General features: G+C 45.2%; 1 protein-coding gene across 1 annotated transcript in view; it reads right to left on the bottom strand.

The window, feature by feature from the left end:
* nup155 (nucleoporin 155) overlaps positions 1-18,692 on the bottom strand; it is a 208,047-nt gene that overhangs the window by 43,582 nt on the left and 145,773 nt on the right. Inside the window, exon 23 of the mRNA XM_060834039.1 lies at positions 17,108-17,241. Coding sequence (XP_060690022.1) covers positions 17,108-17,241 — 134 coding nt within the window. The remainder of the gene's footprint in view (positions 1-17,107; positions 17,242-18,692) is intronic.

Below are 18,692 nucleotides of genomic sequence, written 5' to 3'. Positions count from 1 at the left end.
AGGGTACAGGACCTTGAGTGTAGGGAGGTTATGAATAATGCAGCGATCTCGAAGGAGGGTGCCTGTAAACAGAAGGGTGGATTGAAATGTGTATACTTCAATGCCAGAAGTATAAGAAATAAGGTAGGTGAACTTGCAGCGTGGGTTGGTACCTGGGACTTCGATGTTGTGGCCATTACAGAGACGTGGGTAGAACAGGGACAAGAATGGCTGTTGCACGTTCCAGGGTTCAAATGTTTTAGTAGGATCAGACATGGGGGTAAAAAAGGGGGAGGTGTGGCATTACTTGTCAAAGATAGTATTACAGCAGTGGAATGGACGATGGAAGAGGACTTGCCATCGGAGGTAGTTTGGGCTGAGGTTAGAAATAGGAAAGGTGAGGTCACCCTGTTAGGTGTTTTCTACAGGCCTCCTAATAGTCCTAGAGAAGTAGAGGATAATATTGCGAGGATGATTCAGGAAAAGAGTGAAGGTAGCAGGGTGGTTGTTATGGGGGACTTTAACTTCCCAGATATTGACTGGGAGAGCTATAGCTCGAGTTCATTAGATGGGTCGGTGTTTATCCAATGTGTGCAGGAGGGTTTCCTGACACAATATGTAGACAGGCCAACAAGAGGTGAGGCTATACTGGATTTGGTTCTAGGTAATGAACCAGGCCAGGTGTTAGACTTGGAGGTAGGTGAGCACTTCGGGGACAGTGACCACAACTCGGTGACTTTTACTTTAGTGATGGAGAGGGATAAGTGTGCGCCGCAGGGGAAGAGTTATAGCTGGGGGCAGGGAAATTATGATGCGGTGAGGCATGACTTAGGATGTGTGGATTGGAAAAACAGGCTTCAAGAGAAGAACACTAATGAGATGTGGGGATTGTTCAAGGAGCAGCTACTACGTGTCCTCGATAAGTATGTACCAGTCAGGCATGGTGTAAAGGGCCTTGTGAGGCAGCCGTGGTTTAGTAAGGAATTGGAATCCCTTGTGAAAGGGAAGAAGGCGGCATATGTAAAGATGAGGCGTGAAGGTTCAGTTGGGGCGATAGAGAGTTATAAGGTAGCCAGGAAGGATCTAAAGAGAGAGCTAAGAGAAGCGAGAAGGGGACATGAAAAGTCTTTAGCTGGTAGGATTAGGGAAAAACCAAAGGCTTTCTATAGGTATGTCAGGAATAAAAGGATGACTAGGGTAGGTATCAGTCCAGTCAAGGATAGTAGTGGGAAGTTGTGTGTGGAGGCGGAGGAGATTGGAGAGACACTAAATCAATACTTTTCATCAGTATTCACTCAGGAACAGGACACTGTTGCTGATGTGAATATGGAGTCACAAATGATTAGAATGGATGGCCTGGAAATATGCAGGGAAGAGGTTCTGGGAATATTGGAAAGGATGAAAATAGATAAGTCTCCTGGGCCTGATGGCATTTACCCTAGGATCCTATGGGAAGCTAGGGAGGAGATAGCAGAGCCATTGGCCTGGATTTTTATGTCGTCATTGTCAACGGGAATAGTACCAGAGGACTGGAGGATAGCGAATGTGGTCCCCTTGTTCAAGAAAGGGAGTAGGGATAGCCCTAGTAACTATAGGCCAGTGAGTCTGACTTCAGTGGTGGGCAAAGTCTTAGAGAGAATGGTAAGGGATAAGATTTATGAACATCTGGATAGGAATAACGTGATCAAGGATAGCCAGCATGGTTTTGTGAAGGGCAGGTCGTGCCTCACAAACCTTATTGAGTTCTTTGAGAAGGTGACTAAGGAAGTGGACGAGGGTAAAGCAGTAGATGTTGTGTATATGGATTTTAGTAAGGCGTTCGATAAGGTTCCCCATGGTAGGCTAATGCTAAAACTACGGAGGTATGGCATTGAGGATACATTAGAGGTTTGGATTAGGAATTGGCTGGCTGGAAGGAGACAGAGGGTAGTAGTTGATGGACTATGTTCATCTTGGAGTGCAGTTACTAGCGGTGTACCACAAGGATCTGTTTTGGGACCATTGCTTTTTGTTATCTTTATAAATGATCTAGAGGAAGGGCTTGAAAGCTGGGTAAGCAAGTTTGCGGATGACACAAAAGTCGGTGGAGTTGTGGATAATGAGGAAGGAAGTGGTAGGTTACAGCGGGATATAGATAAGTTGCAGAGCTGGGCAGAAATGTGGCAAATGGAATTCAATGTAGCTAAGTGTGAAGTCATTCACTTTGGTAGGAGTAACAAGAAGATGGATTACTGGGCTAATGGTAGGCTACTTGGTAGTGTGGATGAGCAGAGGGATCTTGGTGTCCATGTACACAGATCTCTGAAAGTTGCCACCCAGGTAAATAGTGCTGTGAGGAAGGCATATGGTGTACTGGGCTTTATTGGTAGAGGAATTGAGTTCCGGAGTCCTGAGGTCATGTTGCAACTGTATAAGACTCTGGTGCGGCCTCATCTGGAGTATTGTGTGCAGTTTTGGTCGCCATACTATAGGAAGGATGTGGAGGCATTGGAACGAGTGCAGAGGAGGTTTACCAGGATGTTGCCTGGAATGGTAGGAAAATCTTATGAGGAAAGGCTGAGGCACTTGGGGCTGTTCTCATTGGAGAAGAGAAGGTTTAGGGGAGATTTGATAGAGGTGTATAAGATGATTAGGGGTTTAGATAGGGTCGACACTGAGAACCTTTTACCGCTAATGGAGTCAGGTGTTACTAGGGGACACAGCTTTAAATTAAGGGGTGGTAGGTATAGGACAGATGTTAGGGGTAGATTCTTTACACAGCGGGTTGTGAGTTCATGGAATGCCCTGCCAGTAGCAGTGGTGAACTCTCCTTCTTTATGGTCATTTAAGCGGGCATTGGATAGGCATTTGGAAGTTATTGGGCTAGTGTAGGTTAGGTAGGATTCGGTCGGCGCAACATCGAGGGCCGAAGGGCCTGTACTGCGCTGTATCTTTCTATGTTCTATGTTCTATCTCATGCTGCAATAGTACAGGGTTGTATCATGTCTATATCTAGAACAAAACTAAAACATAGAACATTGCAGCGCAGTACAGGCCCTTTGGCCCTTGATGTTGTGCTGACCTGTGGAACCAACCTGAAGCCCATTTAACCTATACTATTCCACTTTCATCGAGATGTTTATCCAATGACCATTTAAATGCCTTAAAAGATGGCGAGTCTACTACTGTTACAGGTTGGGCATTCCATACCCATAGTACTCTCTGAGTAAGGAACCTACCTCTGACATCTGTCCGATATCCATCACCCCTCGATTTAAAGCTATGTCCCTTTGTGCTAGCCATCACCATCCCAGGAATAAGGATTTCACTGTCCACGCTATCTAATCCTCTGATTGTCTTTTATGTCTCTATTAAGTCTCTATTAATAAAGAGACCTTGGAGTACGGGTTCATAGCTCCTTGAAAGTGGAGTCTCAGGTAGATAGGATAGTGAAGAAGGCGTTTGGTATGCTTTCCTTTATTGGTCAGAGTACTGAGTACAGGAGTTGGGAGGTCATGTTGCGGCTGTACAGGACATTGGCTAGGCCATTGTTGGAATACTGCGTGCAACTCTGGTCTCCTTTCTATCGGAAAGATATTGTGAAACTTGAAAGGGTTCAGAAAAGATTCACAAGGATGTTGTCAGGGTTGGAGGATCTGAGCTACAGGGAGAGGCTGAACAGGCTGGGGCTGTTTTCCCTGGAGCGTCGGAGGCTGAGGGGTGACTTTATAAAGGTTTACAATATTATGAGGGGCATGGATATGATAAATAGGCAAAGTCTTTTCCCTGGGGTCAGGAAGTCCAGAACGAGAGGGCATAGGTTTAGGGTGAGAGGGGAAAGATATATAAGAGACCTAAGGGGCAACTTTTTCACGCAGAGGGTGGTACGTATATGGAATGAGCTGCCAGAGGATGTGGTGGAGGCTGGTACAATTGCAACATTTAAGAGGCATTTGGGTGGGTATATGAATAGGAAGGGTTTGGAGGGATATGGGCCAGGTGCTAGCAGGTGGGACTAGATTGGGTTGGGATAACTGGTCGGCATGGACGGGTTGGACCGAAGGGTCTGTTTCCATGCTGTACATCTCTATGACTCTAAGTCATCTCTCAACCTTCTTCTCTTGAACGAACACAGTCTAAACTCCTTCAGCCTTTCCTCATACGACCTTCCCTCCATACCAGGCAACCTCTTGGTAAATCTCCTCTGCACCCTTTCCAAAGCTTCCACATCCTTCCTATAATGCAGTGACCAGAACTGTGTGCAATACTGCATGTGCGGCTGCACCAGAGTTTTGTACAGCTACAGCATGACCTCATGGCGCCAAAACTCAATCCCTCTACCAATAAAAGCTAACACACCTTATGCCTTCTTAAAAACTCAATCAGCCTGTGTGGCAACCTTCGGGACACCAACATCTCTCTGCTCATCCACACGACCAACAAACTTAATATTAGCCCAGTATACTTTATTCCTGCTACTCTTCTGAAAGTGAATCACCTCACATTTTTCCACTTTAAACTCCATTATACAGCTTATCTATGTCCCTCTGCAATCTGCAACATCCTTCAGTACTGTTCACAACTCCTGAGTATCATCTGCAAATTTACAAACCCATCCTTCTATGTCTTCAGCCAGGTCATTTATAAAACTGAAGAACAGTGGCCCCAAAACATATTCTTGTGATACTTCACAAGTGACTGAACTCCAAGATAAACATGTCCCATCAACCACCACCCTCTGGCTCCATTTAGCTAGCCAATTTCTGACCCAAACCGTTGAATTGCCCTCAATCCCATGCCTCTGTATTTTGTGCAATAGCCCACCGTGTGGAGCACTATCAAATGCTTTAGTGAAATCCATATTCACTACACCAACTGCTTTACCCTCACCAACCAGTTTGGACACCTTCTCAAAGAACTCAATAAGGTTGTGAGACATGACCTATCCTTCACAAAACCGTGTTGACTATCCTGAATCAAATTATTCCTTTCCAGATGATTATAAATCCTATCACTCATAACTCTTTCCAACACTACCCACAACTGAAGTAAGGCTCACTGGTCTATAATTACCAGGGTTGTCTCTACTCCCCTTTTTGAACAAGGGGACATTTGCTATCCTCCAGTCTTCTGGCAGCTATTCCTGTCGACAATGATGACATAAAGATCAAAGCCAAAGGCTCATCAATCTCCGCCCTGGCTTCCCAGAGAATCCTAGGGTAAATCCCATCCAGCCTAGGGGACTAATCTATTTTCCCACTTTCCAAAATTGCTCACACCTCTTCCTTGTGAACGTCAATCTCATCTCGTCTAGTAGCCTGTATCTCAGTATTCTCCTTGACAACATTGTTCTAATGAGAATACTGACAAAAATATTCATTTAGCCCCTCTCCCATCTCTTCAGGCTCCACATACAACTTCCCACTGCTGCCCTTGACTGGTTTTAATTATTCCTGATATACCTATTGACAGCTTGATCCTACCCACCAAAGACTTCTCATGTCCCCTCCTGGCTCCCTCTTTAGGCCATTCCTGGCTAACTTGTAACTTTCAAGCTCCCTAACTGAGCCTTCATGTCTCATCCTCACATAAGCTGACTCCTTCCCCTTGGCAAGAGATTAAACTTCTTTGGTAAACCATGGCTGCCTCGCTTGACCACTTCCTCCCTGCCTGACAGGTACATACTTATCAAGGGCACACAATAGCTGTTCCTTGAATAAGCCCCATATTTCAATTGTGCTCATACCCTGCAGTTTCCTTCCCCATTCTATACATCCTACGTCTTGCCTAAACACATAAACGCCCTTCCCCCAACCATAACTCTTGCCCTGCGGTATATACCTACACCTTTCCATCACTAAAGCAAACATAACCGAGTTGTGGATACGATCACCAAAGTGCTCACCTGCCTCCAAATTGAACACCCGGCCTGATTCATAACCCAGTACCAAATCCAATGTGGCCTTGCCCCTTGTTGGCCTGTCTACATACTGTATCAGGAAACCCTCCTGCACACACTGGACAAAAACTGACCCATATAAATTACTCGAACTACAGCATTTTCAGTCAACATTTGAAAAGTTAAAGTTCCCCATAAACTACCCTGTCACTCTCGCTCCTATCCAGAAACATCTTTGCAATCCCTTCCTCTACATCTTAGGAACTATTTGGAGGCCTATAGAAAACTCCCAACAGAGTGACCTCCCTTTTCCTATTTCTAACCTCAGCCCATATTATTTTAGTAGACGAGTCCTCATCTGCCACTGTAATACTGTCCTTGTTAAACAATGCCTCACCTCTCCCTCTTTTACCATCTTCTCTGTTCTTACTGAAACATCTAAACCCTGGAACCTGCAACAACCATTCCTGTCCCTGCTCTATCCATGTCTCCGAAATGGCCACAACATTGAAATCCCAGGTACCAACCTATGTTGCAAGCTCACCCACATTATTCCAGATGCTCCTGATGTTGAAGTAGACACACTTCAAACTACCTGCCTGCTTGCGACCTTGAAAGCTTATTTATAACCTCACTACTCTCAACCTCCCGGACACTGGAGCTACAATTCAGGCTCCCATCTCCCTGCTAAATTAGTTTAAATCTTCCTGAAGAGCATTAATAATTTTACCTCCCAGGATATTGGTACCTCTCTGGTTATGGTCTAGACCATCCTGTTTGTTGAGGTACCACTGACCCAAGAATGAGCCCCAAGTATCCAGGTATCTGAATCCCACCCCGCACCATCCCTGTCATCACATGTTCAACTGGAACGTGCGCGCAGTTTTGGTGCCCTTGTCTGAAGAAGATGGTCACGCTGTGAAGGATGATCAACAAAGGATTCTTGAAAAAATCCAACAGGACTTGACAGGGAGATGCAGCAAGGGTATTCTGATTGCGGGGGAGATGGAATCAGGGTCACAATCTAAGGATACAGGGTAAACCATTTAGGATTAAAGTAAGAAGAAATTTCTTCACCTTGAGTGTGATGAGTATGTGGAATTCACAACCAGAAAAAGCAGGCAAGGCCAAATCATTAATATTTATACATGGAACTGGATATAGCACTTGAAGCTAAAGGGATCAAAGGATATGAGGGAAATGTAGGTACAGTCTATTGACTTGAAATATCAGCTACAATTACAAGGAATGGTCTAGCAGGCTCAAAGGGTTGAATAGCCTCCTTCTGCTTCTTTTCCAATGTTTCCTATAGTCATCTACAAAGTTCTGACAGGGCTACATACAGTAAACCATAGGAAGGGTGTTCCTGACGACCTGGGAGTCTGGAACTAGGAGCTATCATCTTAAGGATATGAGATAGGCAATTTATGACTGAGATGAGGACATTTCTTTTCCACCCAGAAAGCAGTGAGCCTGTGGAATTCTTTGTCACAGAAAGCAAAGAGGCCAAAACATGAAATTTCTTTCAAGAAGTTAGATGTAGTTCTCAGGGCTAAAGTGCTAAAAAAGTATTTGGAGAAAGCGGGAACAGAGTACTGAGTTGGATGATCAGCCAGTGATGGAGCAGGTTCAAAGCGCCAAATGGTCAATCCTGATCTGACTGTCAATGTAACCTTAGAGAAAAAAAAAGTGCTTTTGACACGTGTCAGATAAAAAGCACAATGTAGAATAAACAAGAATGTCCAAGGTATGGAGACAGGAGAAAAGGGGAACAAAATAATCAAACAGGAACTCTGAGAAAAGATTAGCAGCTAACACAAAGGAAGTCTTCTGTTAACATAAAAAGATTGAGAGGTTAAAGGAGGAATAAGGCAGATTTGAGAATAGTAGCGTTGACATATGGAGCCTAGCTCAAATATTAAACAGACACCTTGCATGTGTCTTTACAGAAGAGGAATTTGGTGACAGAGAAAGGAACGTGGGTGTTGGAGGTTGGGGCGAGGTGTGAGGGAAATTAGAAAACCCAAAGTTAAAGGAGATAGTAAGAGTGCTGGTTAGGAATATGGTGGATGGTTACTAGACAATAAAGGTGAGGGACAGAATAGGTGAATGTTTTTATGCACCAAGGAATTATAAAAAAGTAGGGAATTTACCAGCAGAATAAATTTAAAAGCTTTGCATCTAAGTACACAAAGCATTCAAAACAAAATTGGTGAGTTAATGGCACAAATAGAACATAGAACATTACAGCGCAGTACAGGCCCTTCAGCCCTCGATGTTGCGACGACCAGTCATATCAATCTGAAGCCCATCCCACCGACACTATTCCATGTACGTCCATTTGCTTGTCCAATGACGACTTAAATGCACTTAAAGTTGGCGAATCTACGACCGTTGCAGGCAAAGCATTCCATACCCTTATTACTCTCTGAGTAAAGAAACTACCTCTGACATCTGTCCAATATCTATCACAAATAGAAACAAAGGGCACAATTTGGTAGCAATTCCAAAAAGGAAGAAAGGTCCTAGGAAGAGGCATGGGTGGCCATGGCTGACGAGGGAAATTAACAAACATATAAAGTTAAGAGAAAAAGTATAACATAGCAAAGATAAGTGAGAAAATGGAGGACTGGGAAGCTTTTAAAGAACAACAGAGGATTACTAAGAAGGAAATACGCAGAGAAAAAATGAGGTATGAAGGTAAACTGCCCAATAATGTAAAGGAGGATAGTAAGAGTATTTTTTAGGTATGTGAAAGGCAAAAAAATGGTTAAGACTAAAATTGGGCCCTTGAAGACAGAAACAGGGGAATATATTACGGGGAACAAAGGAATGGCAAAAGAATTGAATTGGTACTTCAGATCTGTGTTCACTGGGGAAGACACAAGCAATCTCCCTAAGGTAACAGTGACTGAAGGACCTGAACTGAAGGGAATTTATATTTGCCAGGAATTCGTGTTGGAGAGACTGTTAGGTCTGAAGGTTGATAAGTCCCCAGGGCCTGATGCTCTACATCCCAGGGTACTGAAGGAGGTGGCTCGAGAAATCGTGGATGCGCTGGTGATTATTTTCCAAAGTTCGATAGATTCAGGATCAGTTCCTGCGGATTGGAGGGTGGCTAATGTTATACCACTTTTTAAGAAAGGTGGGAGAGAGAAAGCAGGAAATTATAGACCAGTTAGTCTGACCTCAGTGGTGGGAAAGTTGCTGGACTCTATTATAAAGGATGAAATTACAACACATCTGGATAGTAGTAACAGGATAGATCAGAGTCAGCATGGATTTATGAAGGGGAAATCATGCTTGACTAATCTTCTGGAATTTTTTGAGGATGTAACTCTGAAGATGGACGAGGGAGATCCAGTAGATGTAGTGTACCTGGACGTTCAGAAAGCTTTTGATAAAGTCCCACATAGGAGGTTAGTGAGCAAAATTAGGGTGCATGATATTGGGGGCAAAGTACTAACTTGGATTGAAAGTTGGCTGGCTGATAGGAAACAAAGAGTAGTGATAAACAGCTCCATTTCGGAATGGCAGGCAGTGACCAGTGGGGTACCGCAGGGATCATTACTGGGACCGCAGCTTTTTACAATATATATTAATGATATAGAAGATGGTATTAGTAATAACTTTAGCAAATTTGCTGATGATACTAAGCTGGGTGGCAGGGTGAAATGTAAGGAGGATGTTAGGAGATTACAGGGTGACCTGGATAGGTTAGGTGAGTGGTCAGATGCATGGCAGATGCAGTTTAATGTGGATAAATGTATGGTTATCCACTTTGGTGGCAAGAATAGGAAGGCAGATTACTACCTAAATGGAATCAATTTAGGTAAAGGGGCAGTACAGAGAGATCTGGGTGTTCTTGTCACGCTCAGTGACTTCCGCCAACCCTACTGCCGTAGGGGGACTCCCGCCCACCTTCCGAGGACCCCTTCGCCCACCTCCAACACGCTGCATCCACCTGGACACCCCGCACTGGCCTATTACCTGCCCTCGACCTCTTCATTTCCAACTGCTGCCGGGACATTACCTGCTTCAACCTGTCCACCCCCTCCCCCACTCCAACCTCTCACCCTCACAATGCGCAGCCTTCTAATCCCTCTGCTCCAATCCCAACCTCACCATTAAGCCAGCGGATAAAGGGGGCGCAGTGGTAGTCTGGAGCACAGACCTCTACACCGCTGAAACCAAACGCCAACTCAAGGACACCTCTTCCGACTGTCCCCTCGACCATGATCCCACCCCCCATCACCAAACCATCATCTCCCAGACCATACAGAACCTCATCACCTCAGGAGATCTCCCACCCACAGCTTCCAACCTCATAGTCCGGGAACCCTGCACTGCCCGGTTCTACCTCCTTCCCAAGATCCACAAGCCTGACCACCTGGCCGACCCACTGTCTCAGCATGCTCCTGCCCTACTGAACTCATCTCTACCTACCTCGACACTATCCTATCCCCCCTAGTCCTGGAATCCCCACATACGTTCGAGACACCACCCACGCCCTCCACCTCCTTCAAGACTTCGGTTTCCCTGGCCGCCAACGCCTCATCTTCACCATGGATATCCAATCCCTCTACAGTTCCATCCGCCATGACCAGAGCCTCCAAGCCCTCCGTTTTTTCCTCTCCAGACGTCCCCAACAGTACCCTTCCACCGACACTCTCATTCGTTTGGCCGAACTGGTCCTCACCCTTAACAATTTCTCCTTTGAATCCTCCCACTTCCTCCAGACCAAAGGGGTAGCCATGGGCACACGTATGGGCCCCAGCTATGCCTGTCTCTTTGCTGGCTACGTAGAACATTTGATCTTCCGTAATTACACCGGCACCACTCCCCACCTCTTCTTCCATGACATTGATGACTGCATTAGCGCCACCTCGTGCTCCCGCGAGGAGGTTGAGCAATTCATCAACTTCACCAACACATTCTACCCTGACCTTAAATTTACCTGGATCATCTCTGACACCTCCCTTCCCTTCCTGGACCTCTCCATCTCCATTAATAACAACCGACTTGACACTGACATTGTTTACAAACCCACCGACTCCCACAGCTACCTGGATTACACCTCTTCCCACCCTATCTCTTGCAAAAATGCCATCCCACATTCCCCAGTCCTCCGCCTCTGCCGTATCTGCTCCCAGGAGGACCAGTTCCACCATAGAACACACCAGATGGCCTCCTTCTTTAGAGACCGCAATTTCCCTTCCCACGTGGTTAAAGATGCCCTCCAACGCATCTCGTCCACATCCCGCACCTCTGCCCTCAGACCACACCCCTCCAACTGTAACAAGGACAGAACGCCCCTGGTGCTCATCTTCCACCCAACAAACCTTCGCATAAACCAAATCATCTGCCGACATTTCCGCCACCTCCAAAAAGACCCCACCACCAGGGATATATTTCCCTCCCCACCCCTTTCTGCCTTCTGCAAAGACCTTTCCCTCCGTGACTACCAGGTCAGGTCCATGCCCCCCTACAACCTAGCATCCCATCCTGGCACTTTCCCCTGCCACCACAGGAACTGTAAAACACCTCCTCCCTCACCTCTATCCAAAGCCCTAAAGGAGCCTTCCACATGCATCAAAGTTTTACCTGCACATCCAGCAATATCATTTATTGTAGCCGTTGCTCAAGATGCGGTCTCCTCTACATTGGGGAGACTGGGCGCCTCCTAGCAGAGCACTTTAGGGAACATCTCTGAGATACCCGCACCAATCAACCACACCGCCCCGTGGCCCAACATTTCAACTCCCCCTCCCACTCTGCCGAGCACATGGAGGTCCTGGGCTTCCTTCACCGCCGCTCCCTCACCACCAGACGCCTGGAGGAAGAACGCCTCATCTTCTGCCTTGGAACACTTCAACCCCAGGGCATCAATGTGGACTTCAACAGCTTCCTCATTTCCCCTTCCCCCACCTCATCCTAGTTTCAAACTTCCAGCTCAGCACTGTTCCCATGACTTGTCCGGACTTGTCCGACGTGCCTAGCTTCTTTTCCACCTATCTACTCCACCGTCTCCTCACTGACCTATCACCTTCATCCCCTCCCCCACTCACCCATTGTACTCTATGCTACTCTCTCCGCACCCCCACCTTCCCCTAGCTTATCTCTCCACGCTTTCAGGCTCACTGCCTTCATTCCTGATGAAGGGCTTTTGTCCGAAACGTCGATTTCGCTGCTCCTTGGATGCTGCCTGAACTGCTGTGCTCTTCCAGCACCACTGATCCAGAATGTTCTTGTACAGCAGTCAATGAAGGTAAGCATGCAGGTACATCAGGTAGTGAAGAAGGCTAATAGTATGCTGGCCTTCATAATAAGAGGGATTGAGTATACAAGCAAAGAGGTGCTTCTGCAGCTGTACAGGGCCCTGGTGAGACCACACCTGGAGTACTGTGTGCAGTTCTGGTCTCCAAATTTGAGGAAAGACATTCTGGCTATTTCGGGAGTGCAGCGTAGGTTCACGAGGTCAATTCCTGGAATGGCGGGACTACTTTACGCTGAAAGACAGGAGCGACTGGACTTGTATACCCTTGAGTTTAGAAGACTGAGAGGGGATCTGATTGAGACGTATAAGATTATTAAAGGATTGGACACTCTGGAGGCAAGAAACATGTTTCCGCTGATGGGTGAGTGCCGAACCAGAGGACACAGCTTAAAAATACGGAGTAGACCATTTAGGACAGAGATGAGGAGAAACTTCTTCATCCAGAGAGTGGTGGCTGTGTGGAACGCTCTGCCCTAGAGGGCAGTGGAGGCCCAGTCTCTGGATTCATTTAAGAAAGAGTTGGATAGAGCTCTCAAGGATAGTGGAATCAAGGGTTATGGAGATAAGGCAGGAACAGGATACTGATTAGGAATGATCAGCCATGATCATATTGAATGGTGGTACAGGCTCGAAGGGCAGAATGGCCTACTCCTGCACCTATTGTCTATTGTCAATTACTGTGCCATGGTTACAAGGAGACCAGTTCTGGAAATTGAATATCCTAGAGTACTCAGCATTTTGGAAAGGTAAGGGAAACAATGTTGAATTTGTACAAGATCACTTAATAAGAAAGAAATGAATGTATTGGGGACAGTGCAGAAGAGATTTACAAGAATGGTTTCAGGGATGAGAAAATTAAGTAATGAGGATAGACTGAAGAAGTTGGGATCATACTCCAGTAAGAAAAGATTTGAAGAAGAGAAGAAATTGAGAGGAGATTTGATAGAGGCATCCAAAATCATGTGTGATCTGGATAGAGGAGGATGTAATAACAGAACATTTGCCAGTACATAACATAATCAGGCAGAGTCAGCAAAGCCTCATGGCTAAACTATTAGAATTCTTGAGGAGGTAAAAGCAGGATAACTAAAGGGGAACCAGAAGATCCAAGACATTTGAATTTCCAGAAGACATTTGGTGAGAAACCAATCACCAGATTACTTAAGAGATTCAAAGTTCAAGGTGCTGGAGATAGTTTATCCTTGGATAACATTTTCCAAACTCATGACCATACCACTTGCCCCACCATCTAGGGCAGCAGATACATGGGAACATCCTCATCTGCAAGTTCCCCTCCGCCACCTTGACTTGGAAATACACTGCTGTTCCTTCAATGGGTGCAAATCCTGGAATGCCTCCAGAATGACATTGTGGCTTTACCTCAGCCAATGGACTACAGCAAGAAGCTGTTCAGCACCACCTTTAGGGCAATTAGGGACAGGTAATAAATGCCCCCACATACCTGAATGAATAAAAATGATTCAACTTAATCAGCTCCACTCAAAACATGGCTTACTTATGCTTCTTAGAAGCAACAAATGTTCGTAAGCAGGGATCATTTTCTACAAACAAAAGAACATTTTCAATCTTCATACCTTTGTGGAGGTTGCTGGGAATTTGGGGAGTCTATTGTCCCCTGTTGCTTTGTCATCACAACGATCTGATAAATTAAAACTGATTTACAAATATTGGAAGCCTTTCCTCTTCTTGTATTAGATGTTGTTATCATTTGAAATTTGACATTTATGCATTTGCCCTGATCAGCGTAAGACAAAAAGTTTTGATAACATGTCATGTTTTTCAGGAACCTTCTAGACTAACTGTTCTCAAGTATGGTTGATCTGATTCTTCACTGTCAAAATCCTGAAATTAGCCTCGTCGTATGGCTAGACTATTAATCCTGAGACCCAGGTAATGTTCTGGGAACCCAGATTCAAATTCCATTATGGCAGCTGGTGAAGTTTGAATTCAGAACAAGAAAATCTGGAATTAAGAGTCTAATGATGACGATGAGACCATTGTTGATTACTGGAAAGAACATAAAATAAAAGCAAATTACTGCAGATGCTGGAATCTGAAACCAAAAGAGAAAATGCTGGAAAATCTCAGCAGGTCTGGCAGCATCTGTAAGGAGAGAAAAGAGCTGACGTTTTGGGTCTAACTGACCCTTTGTCAAAGCTGGAAAGAACATGTTCACTAATGCCCTTTCGGGAAGGAAACTACTATGTTGTGGTTCTGTTCACCGAGCTGGGAGTTTTTGTTGCAAACGTTTCGTCCCCTTTCTAGGTGACATCCTCAGTGCTTGGGAGCCTCCGGTGAAGCGCTTCTGTGCTGATTCCTCCGGCATTTATACTGGTTTGAATCTGCCTCTTCCAGTTGTCAGTTGCTGTCCGCTGCAGTGGTCGGTATATAGGGTCTAGTTCGATGTGTCTGTTGATAGAATTTGTGGATGAGTGCCATGCCTCTAGGAATTCCCTGGCTGTTCTCTGTTTGGCCTGCCCTATAATAGTGGTGTTGTCCCAATCGAATTCGTGTTGTTTGTCATTAGATTAGATTAGATTACTTACAGTGTGGAAACAGGCCCTTCGACCCAACAAGTCCACACCGACCCGCCGAAGCGCAACCCACCCAGACCCATTCCCCTACATTTACCCCTGCACCTAACACTACGGGCAATTTAGTGTGGCCAATTCACCTAACCTGCACATTTTTGGACTGTGGGAGGAAACCGGAGCACCCGGAGGAAACCCACGCAGACACGGGGAGAATGTGCAAACTCCACACAGTCAGTCGCCTGAGGCGGGAATTGAACCCAGGTCTCTGGTGCTGTGAGGCAGCAGTGCTAACCACTGTGCCACAGTGCCGCCCAAGTGTATGGCTACTTGGGATAGCTGGTCATGTCGTTTCGTGGCTAGTTGGTGTTCATGGATGCGGGTTGTTAGCTGTCTTCCTGTTTGTCCTATGTAGTGTTTGGTGCAGTCCTTGCATGGGATTTTGTACACTACATTGGTTTTGCTCCTGCTGGGTATCGGGTCCTTTGTCCTGGTGAGTTGTTGTCTGAGGGTGGCTGTTGGTTTGTCTGCTATGAGTCCGAGTGGTCGCAGCAGTCTGGCTGTCAGTTCAGAAATGCTCCTGATGTATGGGAGTGTGACTAGTCCTTTGGGTTGTGGCATGTCCTCATTTTGTTGTCTTTCCCTAAGGCATCTGTTGATGAAATTGCGCGGGTATCCGTTTTTGGTGAATACCTTGCAACCACCCCAACACACACAAACGAAGTTGCATCAGGACATTATTCAAAAGGGCCACAACACACTGCAGCACACCTGAACTACAAAAAGAGGAAGAAGAACACCTATACAAGGTATTCACCAAAAACGGATACCCGCGCAATTTCATCAACAGATGCCTTAGGCAAAGACAACGAAATGAGGACATGCCACAACCCAAAGGACTGGCCACACTCCCATACATCAGGAGCATTTCTGAACTGACAGCCAGACTGCTGCGACCACTAGGACTCATAGCAGCACACAAACCAACAGCCACTCTCAGACAACAACTCACCAGGACAAAGGACCCGATACCCAGCATGAGCAAAACCAATGTAGTGGACAAAATCCCATGCAAGGACTGCACAAAACACTACATAGGACAAACAGGAAGACAGCTAACAACCTGCATCCATGAACACCAACTAGCCACGAAACGACATGACCAGCTATCCCTTGTAGCCATACACTCAGATGACAAACAACACGAATTCGATTGGGACAACACCACTATTATAGGGCACGCCAAACAGAGAACAGCCAGGGAATTCCTAGGGGCATGGCACTCATCCACAAATTCTATCAACAGACACATCGAACTAGACCCTATATACCGACCACTGCAGCGGACAGCAACTGACAACCGGAAGCGGCAGATTCAAACCAGTATAAACGCCGGAGGAATCAGCACAGAAGCGTTTCACAGGAGGCTCCCAAGCACTGAAGATGTCACCTAGAAAGGGGACGAAACGTTTGCAACAAAAACTCCCAGCTCGGCGAACAGAACCACAACAACGAGCACCCGAGCTACAAATCTTCTCACAAACTAGGAAACTACTATCTTTACCGGTCAGAGACAGCGACAATGAATTTTTAAAAAATTGTGATCAAGAATGGCCATTTTAGAATGTTGATAGGGGGAGCTTTTGTTACGATATTGCTGTTGAACATTCAAATATATACAAAAATATCATTCTCAACAAGACGGAAGCTAACTGCTTGATATCTGTTTATTATGGTTGTTGGAATTAATTATCTAACTTAGGACAAAGCTGTAGGAATGGCTCTCGGCTGAGCCTTAACCAAACTATCTTCAATTGACATGCTCTCCAACATCATTGATACCTGAAATGTTCAGTAGCAGTCTGCAACATTGTACAAGACTCAAAATTTAGGCCTTCCCTAATAACTGGTAGGAAACATTTGCAAAACACAAGTGCAGTCAATGACCACCCCCAATAAAAAGAAAGCAAGTTATTTCTCAACAGTATTATCATCAGTAAATCGAACACCACCATCAGTGAATCGAACACCACCATCTTCATGGCAGCACTCCATGAACAGAACTTAACGAGACCAACACACACACACTCCTTGTAGAGAAGCAGATTAAAGTATCCTTTGACAATGCCTTTCAAACTAACAACCTCCACCATCTGAAAGAATAAAGGCAGCAAAATCATGGCAGGAGCATCACCTGTACTTTCTCCTGCAAGTCCCACAGCTTCCTCGCCTCAAACCGTACTGCTGTCTTTCCATTGTATTTGGGTCAAAATCCTGGAACTCCCTAACAGGAGCATGATATACCTTCATGGTATGGACCCTGGTGATTTCACAAAATAGCTTGCCACATTAAGCAATTAGGATGGGCAATACATTTTGGCCTTCTGTAACTCTCATACTCCATGAATGAATTAAAAATACCTTCTGTAAATCTGCAATGATTACGCCAAACTGGTGATCGCAGAGCATCTTCCAAAGAGTTAGAGTCTGACAGGTGTAATGGATCAGCTGCTGTATACCCTGCAGTGACAGCTTCTCATAAGCCTGTGCTTCGGCTGAGGAAAGAAGGAGCAGGTTAGTCCTGAGGTCAGGTTTGAAGACTGCGAAGTTTAGAAATTAATGATATCACACAATCACAGATGTACACGTAGAAACATTAGCAGGCTATTCAGCCCATTGAGCCTGCTCCACCATTCAATACCATCATGGGTGGTGGAATACTTCAGTACCTTTATTCACCTTATTCAACTGATAATCGGAAATCAATCCCTACCTAAAACATACACAAGAGACTGAGCTTCCACAGCTCTGTGGCAGAGAATTCCAAGTATTCACAACCTTCTGCATTAAAAAAAATTCTTACCCTCAACTTAAATGCTGCCCTTTTAGTTTTAAATTGTGTCCCCTGGTTTTAAACCTTCCAATCTGGAGAAGAATTATAATAGATTTAAAATTATTGTCAGAGAGGAGGTTCTGAATGGTCTGGCAGACTTATAAGTTGACAAATGGAGAAAAACATGAGAAAGGTGCAAAACAAAAGTCTTTGGGAACACTTGTGCATGGAATGCAGAAAGCTAGAAAACGATGCAGCAGGTAATCAGCAAAGCTAATAGAATATTGACTTTTACTTCAGGGCGATTGGATTATAAGAGTAAGGAAGTCACTCCAATTGTACAAGGTCCTGTTGAGATCACATCTGGTGCACTGAGAGTAGTTTTGGTTCACTGCTTTAGGAAATACATCATTTCAAAGGAACTACTACAGAAAAGGTTTACTAGGATTATCCCTCATTTGGGTGAATTGTCTTATGAGCAAAGGCTATGCAGGTTGGGAATCTAAGTTGAGAAGAATGACAGGTGGTCTGATTCTTAAAGGGTTTGACATGGTAAATGCTGAGAGAATGCTGGGGGAGGTGATGACCTAGTGATGTTATTGCTGAACTGTTAATCCAGAGACCCAGATCATGTTCTGTGGACCTGGGTTCAAATCCTGCCTGCTAAGATGGTGCAGTTTGAATTCAATACAATTCTAGAATTAAGAGGCTAATGATGACTACAAATCCATTGTCAATTGTCAGAATAACCCAACTGCTTCACAAATGTCTTTTAGAAAAGGAAATTGCCACCCTTATCTGATCTGGTCTACATGTGACTCCAGACCCACAGCAATGTGGTTGACTCTGAACTGCCCTCTGGGCAATTAGGTATGGGCATTAAATGCTGGCTGAGCCAGCAACACCCTCATCCTGAGAGCAAATTTTAAAAAAAGTCTCCCTCACTGCCTCGGAATAAAGGGATACAAATCTAAGGCAGAGATGAGAAAGAATGATCTCTCTGCGATTTGAGCCTTTGGAACTCCTTGCTATAGAGAGTTGTGGGGGCAGAGTCCTTGTGTACAATTAAGGTTGAGATAGATAGATTTTTGAACAGAAGGGGAATCAAGGGTTGTGGGTGTGAGGAATATCAAGTCAGCCATGATCTTATTGATTGACTGAGGAGGCTCAAGG

The sequence above is a fragment of the Hemiscyllium ocellatum genome, chromosome 2 (genome assembly GCF_020745735.1).
Source record: "Hemiscyllium ocellatum isolate sHemOce1 chromosome 2, sHemOce1.pat.X.cur, whole genome shotgun sequence".
NCBI classification, from domain to species: domain Eukaryota; kingdom Metazoa; phylum Chordata; class Chondrichthyes; order Orectolobiformes; family Hemiscylliidae; genus Hemiscyllium; species Hemiscyllium ocellatum.
This window is presented reverse-complemented; position numbering and strand designations above follow the sequence as displayed.